The 14,536-nt window shown below is 47.0% G+C and overlaps 1 protein-coding gene across 2 annotated transcripts in view; it reads left to right on the top strand.

Annotated features, from left to right (window-relative positions):
- Window positions 1-14,536, top strand: part of SLC35F3 (solute carrier family 35, member F3) — a 429,539-nt gene that overhangs the window by 412,099 nt on the left and 2,904 nt on the right. For both annotated transcript variants that reach the window (XM_011989371.1, XM_011989372.1), the window contains 4 exons: window positions 1,666-1,885; window positions 9,159-9,284; window positions 11,310-11,502; window positions 12,937-13,026. In XM_011989371.1, the coding sequence (XP_011844761.1) occupies window positions 1,666-1,885; window positions 9,159-9,284; window positions 11,310-11,502; window positions 12,937-13,026 (629 nt within the window). The remainder of the gene's footprint in view (window positions 1-1,665; window positions 1,886-9,158; window positions 9,285-11,309; window positions 11,503-12,936; window positions 13,027-14,536) is intronic.

The raw sequence follows: 14,536 nt of genomic DNA, 5'->3' as shown, positions 1-14,536 counted from the left end.
CAAACTGCACCAAACTCTACAAAACGGTAAGTGTGTTTCTCCTCTCTCAGTATCCTGGGCTCTCATGCCTTTCTCTAAGGAGTTTTCTTGTTCGTGCTATGGACATCCCATAGTTGAGTCATGAACAAAGACAGGTTTCCTTCTAGATTGATAGGAAGAATAGACAGTAAAATTAAATTTAAAATCTTACCCAATCCCCTTTGACTCTTGTTTTTAATTTTCCTCCGTTTTCTCTGCATTTTAATATTAAGTGGCACAGAACAGAGCTATTCCCCCAACCTAGTGCATTTGCTTTGTTCTAGAGATGTCTTTTCTTTTGCTCTCGTGGCAGTTCTTTTGGGACTGAGTCTATTTCTAGATCACTAGCAGGCTGACTCCCTTCCTGGCTGGCAGGCCATCCCCAGCTGTGGCAGTGCTGCACCACGTCCATGAGCCTGGACAGGGACTTCCTCAGAGCAGTGCCTCCTCTCTCGTCCATCTCCTTGCCTGGCTCATCGGGCCCAACCCAGGAATGTTCTTCACTCCCTGACAGTCAAGGAAACAGGCAGCTGTCGACCAAGCCTTCTCAGTGGCCTCTCTTCACACCCGAGCCCCCCACGGCCTCCTCTACTTCCTTCTTCTGCATGTGGAAGACTGGCTTTAATTTTCTTAAAGATTTTTTGAACTATCTGTGATCCTTCCCCCTAGACTCTAGAATGGCATCAAAAGACTTTCTTCTACAGATGTTTCCTCATCTCATTCCCACGTTAGACTCTGAACTTTTGGATCTGCTTATTCTTCCTGTGCTAGATAGTCTCTTAGAGAAGTGGGACTTCCACATGGTGGAATAAGTACCCAAAAAATGGCCTCAGGGAGAAAATAGGTCGCGAGTTAACACTATTCGTATCATAGCCAAAAGGTATTAGATATGCCCAAGAAGTGACTGCCCCTGCCTGATCACAAAGGTAATTCCAATTGAGGGCAACATTTTTTAAAAGTTGTTTCAATGTGTTCTCTTAGACCAAGCTTGTCCAACCCCTGTCCCGCAGGCCACATGTGGTCCAGGCTGGCTTTGAATGAGGCCCAACACGAATTTGTAAACTTTCTTAAAACATTATGAGATTTTTTTGTGTGTGATTTCTTTTAGTAGCTCATCACCTATCGTTAGTGCTAGTGTAGTTTATATGTGGCCTAAGACAATTCTTCTAATGTGACCCAGAAAAGCCAAAAGATTAGACACCCTGTCTTAGAGTATCCATCCTCCTCCATTACCATCCTTCCCCCACAACAATGCCCACCCCAATAAAAAGGTGTAGTGAACCCCTTCTCCTACTCAACAAGTAACAGAATCCCTCAGTCAATCACCAGAGAATTAGGCCTTCGAGTCAGAGAGCGCCAACATTACCTTCTGTATAGAACCATAAATTCTAAGCTTAACATGAACAGAAGGAAGAATCTGTGACATCAGATCACTGTGCAACATTTGTTTCAGTGGACTAAAGCAGTAGGTTGAAGGGCTTTAATAGAAAAATGTTTATTAAAAATAATAATTTTAAAACCCTGCCCCTTCCTATATTTGCTTAAAAAAAAAAAAAAAAAAAAAAAAAAAAAAAACTTGGTATAGGAAATAAATGATCTGTCTGAACCCAGGAAAATAATAACAATGCCTCTCTTTCCTTGTTTTAGGGAATGCTGTCGATTTTTTGGAGACAATGGCTTGACTTTGAAGGTGTTTTTTACCAAGGCAGCACCCTTTGGTGTTCTTTGGACACTCACAAACTACCTGTACTTACATGCAATAAAGAAAATAAACACTACGGATGTCTCCGTGTTGTTCTGCTGCAACAAAGCTTTTGTGTTCTTGCTCTCATGGATCGTTCTCAGGGACAGATTCATGGGAGTGAGGGTAAGTTCCTTATTATCTGTCTTCCTCCCTCACTCAGTCATGTCAACCAAAACCTGCCCATCGGCTTGCTTAGCTCCATGTGCTGGACCATGAGCATAAGCTGCTGACCACTTTCCTTCTGATTTGCAGCAGAAAATGAGCCCAGCAGAGGGCCCGGTTCTTGGTGTGCCTTGCCAACCTTCTTGCTTGCAAACCATACTAGACAAGCATTCATTAAAGCACCTTTCATTTCAAGCATTTCAACAAGCATTCCCTAAAGTGTGTGCCAGTCGGGGACCCAGCCTGGGAATGGCGATATGCTCCGCTCTCTGCGTGCTCACCCAGTCTCTCATGGGCGGCTTTCCCGGCTGCAGTGCGTGGCATGACCGTGCCCTGCAGCCTGGAGCTTTCTGCTAACACTGCCACTCTCGGGTGAGGATGTGCGTGAAACCCGAAGGATCCTTCCGCATCCATGCATGCATGCAGTCTTGGCCCTTTGCCTGGGCCGTGTGTACACAGCCAGAGTGGGCCAGACACACTCACGCTGAGTCCCAACTGTGAAGGGCCAGCTTCACTTCCTTCTAACCAATGACCAAGGGAGAGTGAAATTATATCCCTTGAATTACCTCTCATTTTACAACCGAGACTCAGTCAATTACATTAGAAGCTAGTCAAAGTTAGCTCATCGGATTTCATAACAGCTGTATGAAATAGGACACGTGCACTATCAAATATCAGCTGAAATATAGAGCGATTCCCCGGAATAGAAGAAACAGGAGACGTTTCGCACCCGGCAGAACACTAGTGACTTCTGACTGGCTCCCTCTTGTGGCCAGGAGCTGCCACTGACCCGTCATCACCTTGCCGCAAACCAGCGCCGAGAGCATTTGGCCAGGCCACTAGTTCTTTTGCAGTTAGTGTACAGCTTCCCCCTTCAGCCACAAAGCTAAGAGCCGGTTTGAGGGGCAGTCCCATGAAAGCAAGCCCTGCTGGCCACCAGTGCAGGGCCCTCTACTTCCGGCCTTCCCTCCCTGTCCTGGGAACAATGACATCACCCTAATGGTGCATTCACACCCACCTAAGTTACCCAAACAGCAGTGGGGACATGAGTCAACTTCTGAGTTATATTTTTAGCTTCCAGTAGGGGGAAAATTTGTTTTGAGGCTTAATGTTAATTTTGGAAGAAAAACTCACTCTCTGTGCCACCAGAAAAGCTTTCAGCAAATAAATGATCTGATGCATCTCTGCAAGAAATGCAGATACTTCTCACAGCGAGCCACCCAGCAGCCTGCCTGCCTCGATGCTGAAGCCTGGAATGTCCTGGGTCCCCCTGCCACCCACCCATGTCCTTCCTGACTTTATTTTGATGTAAAGAGCCAGGAGAATTTATGGAAATTTTTGGCATGACTCAGATGTCCCTAGAAAATTCCAAATGAGACCCTGTTCGTGGAAGGGAAGCTTCAAGGTTAATTCTACATCTAGCAGAAGAAACCCATTTTTTTTTTTTTGAGATTAAGAGAAGGAGGTGTGAAAAACTTGAAAAGTACTCCTAAATTCATAGAAAGCAATATGATGCTTCCAGATCTATATTGCTATACATGGATAAGACCCCTCCAACCCCCCACCCAACAATCATCCTCGGAATATGGCACATTCTGGCCATGCTGGCCACTTGATTGGTTTGGTCTGTTGCTGATCACTGTGTACTGAGCCAAGTTTTGTGTTGAAGGCCTTTGGTACTAGACTGACACTGAATGAAGCTCCCAGGAGCCAGTGTCAGTGATGGCATTGATGGCATTCTGTAACTTGCAAAGCACTGTGCAGTTGTGAGTCTCTCTAATAACCATTATTCCTCTTGGAAGTGCATGACCAGTCATCTAAAAGCTTCCTGCCACAGGTTGTGTTGGAGCGCCCTTTTCTCTTCTTCAGGAGTTCAGAGAGCTAGCAAAATCCATCAGGAGACACTGCCACGTGCCAAAGGGACTGAAAGATTCTCCTTGATAAACAGATGGAGATTTAGTTCCAAGATAATATCTAGCTGGTGCATGGGACCGCTCAGACTTCACTCAGACCTGGGTTGGCTAGCACTGTCCGTTAGGTAATTTCCAAAGACTGAAAAGAATTAACGTGGTTCTCCATCCTGGAGGGCTGAGCATATGAGCTTCAGAGCCAAGCAGACATAAAAACCATGTCGAAGGCACAGCCTTATGTTTGTGGAATTGGCTGCTAAGGAGACTTGTGTTATTAAGGCAATTACTCAAACCACAAGGGCCATGGTTCCTGGAAAACATCCATAAGTCTAGGTCATGTGCGCAGATCCAGAAGGAAGCAAACGTGTCTTATCATGCTGGGGAGATTCCTGGCCACATACGGTATGAGAGGGTGAGAAGCCATTGGAGTGTCTGTTTGGAAGGAGCCAAGCTGGCTCCTTGTGTTGCCATCTGACTCTCTGCTTAGGTGTGCTTTCTATATGTTCCCTGCTTCTCTAGGTCAGGGTTCTAGCTCAGCAATGGAGATGTCCTAGGCTAGAGTTAATGACAAGGTCACAGATCTTGGCTCCACTCTTATAAGCTGTTTGGACCTTGAGCAAACTAGTAAATGTCCCTGACCCTCTGTTAAATGGAGAGAATATTACTACTCATCTTAGAAAACAGTTGTGAGAATAAGATGATGCATGCCTTGCACATAAAACTCAATAAGTGGTATCTTTTCTCAATGGCATTATTCTTATTATTCCTTCTCAATTGGAGGAGGTTGATGGATCAGCCCAATTCTCTTGTTGGTGGATGAACATTTAGAGAGGCAGTTTAATGTAGCAAAAGCAAGAGTAGGATGAGAGCAGGTAGAACCCTGGGTGTACACTGCCCATCAGCTGTGACTAGGCTGAGTGAGACCACCCACAGCCTCTATGTCAAGGAAAATGGGAGGTGAGAGTCTCCAATTGTTCAGGGCTGTTCGGGACCACCCATCACAGTGAGGGTCTTTAAACCAGGAAGGCAGGGGGAGGAGCCAGAAGGTGAGCTGAGAGGTCACCCATGGGGTCCTCAAACCCTAGCGGCATATTCCTGGGGATCATGGACCTTTTTCCAAGATCAGTTCCCATCTCAATCAGATTCCAGCTGATGTTTCCAATAATCAAAATGTTTACAGTGTTTCAAAAGGAGCCATCCATTCCCGAACAGTATCTGGTATCTGGTTCTGACTCCCTTCTGTGTGGGGGGCTGCCCTCTGCAACCTGAGCCCAGCACGGGGAAAGACACAGTGGACAGGCAATGGTGAAGCTCACAGCCCAGGCGACTTTCTACTCTCAGATGTAGAAGGGGTGGACTAGAGGATCCCCCCAGTTCCCTCCAAACTCCAGTATTCCTTGAGTCAATGAGAGCAGGCCAGGAGCTGAGAGGGAAAGAGTTGGGGGAAGGATGATTAAAAATCAATCCATTTTTCCCTTTTGTAAAATCGCCTGAAGCTGTGCAAATCTAAAAAGCTTCCAAATGGGGTTATGTTTGGCAGAGACCATGCAGCCCGCCATGTTTTGTTGTTTGCTGTTTTTTAGGCTTTTTTGTTTGTTTGTTTGTTTGTTTGTTTGCTTGTTTGTTTTGCAGAGACAGGATCTCACTCCGTCACCCAGGCTGGATTGCAGTGGTGCTATCATAGCTCACTGCAACCTCAGCCTTCTGGGCTCAAGTGATCCTTTCACCTCAACCTCCTGAGTAGCTGGTAGTACAGGGGCATGCCACCGCGCCCAGCTAATTTTTTGTATATTTTGTAGAGACAGAACCTCACCATGTTGCCCAGGCTGGTCTCGAACTCATGGGTCCAAGCAATCTGCCTGCCTCAGCCTCCCAAAGCACTGAGATTACAGGTGTGAGCCACTGCTCCAGGCCTTGCCACCTTTTAGCAAGACTAAGCAGGAGGAGCCCTAGTCTGAACGGTGATTAGACCTCACCTAGGGCACCACCAACCCTCCTCTCTCCTCTTTAAGGCTCAAGGGTTTCCCTTGCCTTCCCATTCAGCCCCCCAGGGAGCAGAACTGTCATGGAGATGAGTGATGTGTCTGTGACTCATGCCTGGGTGCGTGGGACTCAGACCTGGAGCTCTGGCGGCCGGGCAGGTTATGACAGTGGGTCACCACGCTGGGTGAGGACATGAAGACGCTACGCAGCAACCCCCGGCCTATGTTCCTTCCTTACCTCCAGCTAACTGTTCCCTAGACGAAGCAGACAAAGCAGAGGTGGTGGTTCTTACCCATCTCGGTCTTGGGCCACCGTGACCCATCAGGCTTTGTTTTAGGATTGTTCTGTGGGGAACACTGAGGGCCGGGGGGACAGGAAAGTGTAAGGAAAGAGAGGCATGGGGAGGTCAAGGAAGCTCTGATGTCATGATTCCAAACCCACCCTCAGCACCTGTCCAGGGGCCCCGGTAGGGAGAAGATGTATGTGGAGCACATGGAACCACAGGGCAGACTTGACTGGCCTTCCTAGAGAGTTTGTTTTAGTGCAGGAAATGGGCAAGAAAATATTTTCACATGAAAACCAAGAAACTCAGATGTGTTAGGGTGTCAAATGTAACATATGCACATACTTTTTAAAAGATAGAACTGGAAACTTAAAAGGAATTCCAGGCATCAGGAAGGAATCTTGAGCTCTGCTCCCAAAGGCACAGGGCACGTTCCAACCCTGCTGCGCCCCACAGGGTATTGAGAGTGAGGTAGGGGCCCCACTTCACATCCCAGCACATGGGGCCAGTTGTTGCAGGGCTGCTGATGTCTGGAGAGTGGAAGGTCCACAGCCAGGGCTGTCAACACTGTGCCTTGTGGGTGGGACCCCCAGGAGAAGGCTGGGAGGTGTGGAGGAGGAGATCAGAGTCCCCTACCCGTCTGTCAGAATGAACTGATGGAGTGGCACGGGCTTCTCTGATGTTTATCTCAACAGACCAAAAGGTCAATGGCCAACCATGCTCTCATTTCCTACCCCCTTGTCCCTTCCCCCAGCTTAGCCGCACAGTGCAGCCCAGGCAGAAGCTTTTAGCTGTTTATTATTTAATCAATCAATAGAGAAGAGAGGAAGAGGTTGGAAATCTGCCCTTCAAGTCTTCAGAAAAAATCACCCCTCACTGTCCTTCATTTCTTCCAACTTCAGCCGTAAGCCTGGAAGGCTCAATAAAAAGTAGCTCCAGGCCAGGTGCGGTGGCTCACGTCTGTAATCCCAGCACTTTGGAAAGCCAAGGTGTGTGGATAACCTGAGGTCAGGAGTCCGAGACCAGCCTGGTTAACATGGTGAAACCCCATCTCTACTAAAAATATAAAATTTAGCCAGGTGTGGTGGCAGGCGCCTGTAGTCCCAGCTACTCCGGAGGCTGAGGCAGGAAAATCACTTGAACCCTGGAGGCAGAGGTTGCAGTGAGCCGAGATAGTGCCATTGCACTCCAGCCTGGGCGACAGAGCAAGAATCTGTCTCAAAACAAAACAAAATAAAACAAACAAACAAAGGGTATCTCCAGAGGGGAGATGCACCAAGCTTCTGGAATTGGGCCATTTTCGTCTCTCCGTTCCTTTCTCCTGTCTTTCCACTGGGAGTCCTCTGATGCCTGCCCGGGTTGGCATGTTGCTGGCAGCACCCTTGCATTACATGTGTTCTCTGGAGCAGAAACCAACCCTTTCCCCACCTGCTTTCTCACTTTTCCCTTTTTTATTTTCCTGTGGGGAAAAATGCCCTTATGGTATTGCTATCTCTGTTTCTTTCTCTTAATGAACACTTTTACACAGTACATGTAGCATTTGAATATGAAATGTAGGCATATATCTGATGCAAAGCGGTGTGGCGGACTGCAAGTGAATTCCCATACCAGAAAGAACACGCAGACAGATTGGGCCAGGGAGTTCTCTCGTACACGATAACCACCTGCTCTCTCAATGCCTCTGCGTTAAGGGTGGATACCGCATTGTATAGAAATATAGCGTATGAGGTATACGCTAAGAGAAGTACGTAACTCAGACATACTGCGTGAGATTAAGCCACATTATGTTTCACTAACCTAAACATCTTATGTTTTAACTACGAAGGCAACCTCAATTTGAATCTAACAGTAAGTTGGCAGTACTTCCCATGTGAATCATGCGTTCCTGTATATATATATGTAATTATCAACTTTGCAGTCAGGCAGACCTGAAATCTGACTCTGCTCTTCCATATACCAGCTGTGTGGGTTTGGCAAGCTTTGTGAGCCTAGTTTTCATGTCTACAAAATGAGGTGAATGACAATATCTACTGTGGTACAAAATGAGAACATACATAGAAACATACCTGCTATGACCACTCAGTTAACCTTAGCTATTTGATATTGTTTTAGACAGCTGAAGTTGATTTTGAATGATTCATAAGAGGGATAAAATTCTCAGTAAATCCAGAAGTGGAAACTTCTCCTGCACACATTTGTTCTACTGACTGCAACCCCCTCTCCACCTCCCACCTGGTGACATTTCTGCAGCTTCATGGCTACCTCAGATCAGTCCTTGTATTGATTCTCTGTGCTGGTACATTTTCCCCTTTGAGGAATATTGTCCCAGATGGTTTATCTCCTATTTACTCTGGCAATTTCACTTTGCACAAGAGTAATGTGTACATCTCCATGAGGCCTCCGTCCCATCTGAGAAGTCAGTATCAGGACAATAACAGGATTGAGGGGAGCCTTGGTGGGTAGGGTGGAGGAGCCTATGGCCACAGAGGAAAGGAACTGCACCTCCAAGGTTAGGACATTGTTTGTAGCCTTGATTGGCAGGTGACATTCTGTCAGGCCCCACTGCTGGGGTAGAAAATGGGGACAAGATCTGTCCTCATAGTGGCTTCCCTGTTGAGATATGAAATACATAAAAGCAAGGTCACAGGAGGTACTTTCAGAAGGCTGGGAAAGAACTCAGGTCATCTCCGGGGGCTGCCCAGGGATTATCTGCCAGGCCTTGTCATGACCATTTAATAACCTGCCACTGCAACCATGACCACCTCCTTCTCGTGTCCCTAAGAACTGCAGTGACTGGCCACCACCATGCCACCCATTCCTTGCTGCCAGCAGTTTCCGTTCTTTGGCCAAGCCAAGCTTTGCTAAGTGCCCTAAGCAGCAACAAAAATTTAGACAAGAGTCGCCTTTGCCTGTTGCTCCCCAAGGAGGAACAAAAAGGAGACACCACTTTCCCCTCACGTGGCCGAACCCCACGTGCATTTCCGGGTCTTTGGCGCTTGCGTGGCCCCTCCGACTCCATCCGGACTTCCCTGACCAGCATTTTCTTCCATCCGTCCAGATTGTGGCCGCCATCCTCGCCATCGCTGGCATTGTGATGATGACCTACGCTGATGGCTTCCACAGCCACTCCGTCATCGGCATCGCACTGGTGGTGGCCTCAGCATCCATGTCTGCCCTCTACAAGGTATGCGCGGGGAGTGAACTCTCTCAGCTGGCTGGGCTCTCCTCAGCCAGCACAGCCGGCTTTAGATGGCTGGTCCTTTACTTTTCAAGAGCTTCTGATGATACTTGTGCTTCAGCACAGGCAGCTCTAGATAGCTGGAGTCAACTGTGCAATAGGCAGACAGAGACTTCAGTCAAGGGCAAGGGGGAGGTGTGCCACTGCTCTTGGCTTTGGCTCTCTGGGCCTTTCTATCTGTAGCCACATCGTTGCAGCATCTGAGATAAAATGAGTGGTGCCCATCCGCATAGGCACAGTCAGATTCCTGACGTCATTGATGGCAGCCGACAAGCTCAGTGTTTGCTCAGATCATTTGCCACCCTATGGGGTGGGAAGACTTGAATATCTGGTGCAGCTTTGTCATGTAAATCTTTGCCCACACAGTTTTTGCAGCCTCCACTGCTCGCTATGAATCCATATGCATTTCCAGTACTGCCTTGAAGGCTAAATAAATAAAAGTACAACAGCTGTAATATGGGGATAATAAAGTATTTTGATGAAATGTTGGGAACCATGGGAAAGCACTTGCCAACTTCAGGTCTAGAGGAAACAAATTTTTATTCCCGCACTCAGGTCCCTTTCTCTGTTCACCTCCTACTTTATCAAGTCTCCTGGCTGCTCTCCCCCCTCACTTCCCTTCTCCTCCTCTCTCCTTCTCCTAAGATCCATTGCAGAGAATGCAAATATTTTCAGGACTCCAAGTTGGAGAACTGACCTAGAAGATTCAACGAGAAATGAGATTTTAGTTTTGAGACTTATCAGCCCTTTGTGGATGCAGACAATAGGACCGATATAATTTAAGTACTGTAGAGAGTCATAAGAAAAGACATTCTTTCCCCCAGCTCTGTGAGTACCATGTGTTCTGATTTTGGGCAAGTGAAATAACTCAGCCTTATCCTTTATCACCTCCCTGCCCTCACCTCCCACAGAGGAAGCCACACATGTCATTTTCTTTCTCTGAACACCTCTCACTGAGGAGATGCGATAATCGAGCACCACTCTGAGACTCTAGCAACCGTCCAAATGCAGAAGATATTAGAAGGCTACATACACTCTGCTAGACTCAAATCGCTGTGGCCTAATGAGGAGCAAAACAACAGGGAGAAACACAATCCACAATGAACACAATATTCTGATTCAGATTCCCATCTCCAACTCCTCTACCACCTGCAACTTGTCCATGGGGCCTCCTAGGTGAGAGGCTGAAAGCCATTTACTTCCCCATCCATACTTCTTGCACATTTTTTAGGAAATACATGAATGAGTTGGGAAGCGGCTGAACAAAGAGAAAGCAGGAAAAGTAAGAGAGACAACGATGCGGAGACTCAAATTAGACCACAGCTCACTCAGCACAGGAGCTGCCCTGGGGCCACCTGCATCTCTCAGTTCAGCTCCTGGCCACTCCCATCACATTTGCCCTCTCCTCCTGGCCTTCCAAACCCCTGAAATGATGTGCAAAAAAGAACAGGTGCAAGAAAAGAAAAGTTTGGTGCATTCCACTAAAACCCATGCCATTTCTGGAATGGACATGGTGGGATGGAACAGATATGAGCAAAATCCCTCCACCCTTGATTTACAGAAAATGTCTTTGCAGCCAGAGCACTCTTTCTTGGGAGCAATGGTGTTCAACCTGCTTATACAGGGTCAAGGATCCCTTCTAGGGGTCTCTGAGAGGATGTGTAATCATGGCAGATGTTTTTGAGTGATGTAGTGTCAGGAACACAACACAGACAAATCAAACCTAGTATGAAAACCCATGACTCCCAAAGATGCTTTCTCTATAACCAAAGAGCAACTCTCCTCTGCCATGTCACTGGGATTTGAATATGTGTGCAAATGAACACAGGTCAGACTCCATGGAATTCACCTGAAATCTGATTTCCATCCTGCAGTGCAACCCCAGCGTTGTGGAGTGAACTCTGCTTCACTTACATCATGTTGGGGTCTGAGGTGAGCCTTCACCCCGTCCTCCTCTGCTTTCTCCTACAGGTTTTGTTCAAGCTCCTCCTGGGCAGTGCTAAGTTTGGAGAAGCCGCCTTATTTTTGTCCATCTTGGGTGTGTTTAACATCCTCTTCATCACCTGCATTCCTATTATCCTCTACTTTACCAAAGTGGAATACTGGAGCTCTTTTGATGACATTCCATGGGGAAATCTTTGTGGATTTTCAGTTCTCTTATTGAGTAAGTGGTGACCAGCTGTCCAGAATTCCCAGAAAGCAATCACCAGCAGAGGACCCTTAGGAAACATGTTCCCTGAAGGCAGAAAACAGTGCTCATTGCTATTCTTTAGTTCTCACCGGTTTTTAAGATATTTCTGTTTCACAAAGTAGTCTTTGAAATGATGACATTGGATTCGAATTCCAGAACCAGTATCAATGTAGTAGTCACAGTGGTCACTGCTGCTCTGAATAATGAACTAATAGCCCAGTGTGTTGCATGTTACCTACTAAGCATACTACAGCAAGGAGCTGGTAAATTAACACCTGCAGAGCTCTTAAAACATTGCCTGATAAGGGCCAGGCGCGGTGGCTCATGCCTGTAATCCCAGCACTTTGGGAGGCCGAGGCGGGCAGATCACAACATCAAGAGATTGAGACCATCCTGGCTAACACGGTGAAACCCCGTCTCTACTAAAAATACAAAAACTTAGCTGAGCATGGTGGCGGGCGCCTGTAGTCCCAGCTACTCGGGAGGCTGAGGCAGGAGAATGGCGTGAACCCGGGAGGCGGAGCTTGCAGTGAGCCGAGATCACGCCACTGCACTCCAGCCTGGGGGACAGACCAAGACTTCATCTCAAAAAAAAAAAAAAAAAATTGCCTGATAAGTGTCAATGTTCAATAAATACTATAGAATACCATAGATTATCATTATTATTAATGTCATCATCATCATTGTCTCCATTACTTGATATAAGTCTAGAGCTAGGCAGGAATGCAACCAAGGAGGTGACTTATCCAATTTCCATCTAAAAACACAGCCAGGCACAATGGCTCATGCCTATAATCCCAGCACTTTGGGAGGCCAAGGCGGGAGGATTGCTTGAGCCCAGGAGTTCAAGAACAGCCTGGGAAACATGATGAGACCTCATCTCCAATAAACATTTAAAAATTAGCCAGGTGCAGTGGTGTGCATCTGTAGTGCCAGCTACTCAAGAGGCTAAAGGGGGAGGATCACTTGAGCAGAGGGGTTGAGGCTGCAGTGAGCTGTGATTGCACCACAGTGTGCTACACTCCAGCCTGGGTGATAGTGCAAGACCGTGCCTCACAAAAAAAAAAAAAAAAAAAAAATTCCCAGAGCTCCTGTTCATTGCCAGCAGCAGAGAAAAGCAAAACTGGTAAGATGGTCCCAGTCACCTTCTCAATGGTTACCATTTCTAAACTTATTTCCCTTCTTCAGAATCAGGAAACAGAGGGGCTGAGTACTCAGAGTGTCTGCTCCTGGTCCCAAGTCCTGGAACCCCCAGAGGAACTCTGAGTTCACTGAATCAGAGCAAAGGGTCATTGTAACTCCTATGACTCCAGCCCCATCAGCGAAACCTGGGTCAGATAGGCCAGCAGGGAGGTAAAGTACAGAGCAGTCGTGAATAACACTCGTTATTTACCTTCTTTATTTCAGCATTCAATATTGTATTAAATTTTGGAATTGCTGTTACATATCCCACTCTGATGTCTCTTGGAATCGTCCTCAGCGTACCTGTGAATGCAGGTAACTCTATGCGGCTTTCTATATCTGCACATAAGCACACACACTCAGTCACCTACTCATACACACACATACACACATTCATACATACACACTCACACATGCACACACATACACACTCATGCATACACACACACTCATACACACACATACTCTCACATACATACTTACATATATTCTTGCTGTGTCTCCTATAGAATGCGTGTTTAACCATCTGCCAAAAATAAATAAATAAATAAAAGCATTTAGGTGAAATGTTAATAGTCGTTATATATGCAATATTTTCTCCATAATGGGCTGATTTTCACATACCACTTCAAGATACAGTAAGTCTAAAGCCATCTGGATCTAACTGGTATGGGGAGCAGAAATGAATCTCATCAGCATTATTAAAAAATGTAGGCAATTATGTAGCAGAAAAAAATGTAACTTTTGCAGTTAACTTTCTGGGGGAGAAAATTTGCTCAAGGCATGAGGTAGATTCACGCTGACAGGCTGAAGAAGCATGAACGTGATTTTCCCTGACCTCCAGGAAGACAGGGAGGGAACGTCCTTTGCCCAGGAACTCGGGACCGCCCTTTGTTTTCCCCTGGGGACTTGTTGCCAAGGCGCACACAGTTGACAGCTCTTTCAGAAGCTTGTCTTCACCTGCCCCTCACCACCTTCCTTTTCCTGGCTCACACGGATGGGAATTTTGGATTTTCTTCCCAGAACCTCCTGGTCTCACACCTGACCTCCCTAGGCATCCTTCTCTCAGCGAGAAAAGGGCTGTGAATCTGTCCTCCCCAGAACACTCACTCCTTTGTCCCTGGCACAGCTTCCTCCAAAGCCGCCTCCCAAATCCTGCCAGTTCCAGGCCATTAAAAGACCACCGCCACCCCCAACCCCAAGGGAATGGCAAACCCTTATCCTGTTCAATGTGGTGGTGAGTATGCCTGCAGGCACCCCAATTTCCCAAGCCTTTCCCCATGTTTCCCACCGCTCCCATTCCACAGGCCCTGGACCTCTCTGCCCCACCACAGCCCAGACTCCTCTGGAAGGACTGCCTCACAGCGGCGGCAGTACCAGGCCTGGGGGAGGCTTCAGGAGACAGGGCTCGGGTCCAGCACCACCACAGCCCACCTGGAGATCTGTGGTCCCAACTCATTTGCTCTCTGAGCCTTAGCTTGCCTCCCCTGCAAATGAGAAATCATACCTACCCTTGCTACCTCGGTTGATGTGACAACCAGATGAAATAATCAATGAGACAGCATTTCAAAATGCAGAAAGCACCTGAGCTCCTAGACAGCTGGTAAAAAAGGAAAATGGTCCAGACACTGCAGGCTTCTGAAAAATCTCTTGTCACCATTCTCCCCCTACATTCTTTGCATCTTTAGTTTGTAGTCACACCGTGTTCCTGTCTCCAGAAGGCATGTTCCAGTTGTCTTGTATAGAAACTTACTTTGAGTGTACAATATGGCCAGGTGTTTGAGGGATTAATTAAAATAATTTTTCATTACTTACCTGCAACATA

The sequence above is a fragment of the Mandrillus leucophaeus genome, unplaced genomic scaffold (genome assembly GCF_000951045.1).
Source record: "Mandrillus leucophaeus isolate KB7577 unplaced genomic scaffold, Mleu.le_1.0 Scaffold350, whole genome shotgun sequence".
NCBI lineage: Eukaryota > Metazoa > Chordata > Mammalia > Primates > Cercopithecidae > Mandrillus > Mandrillus leucophaeus.
This window is presented reverse-complemented; position numbering and strand designations above follow the sequence as displayed.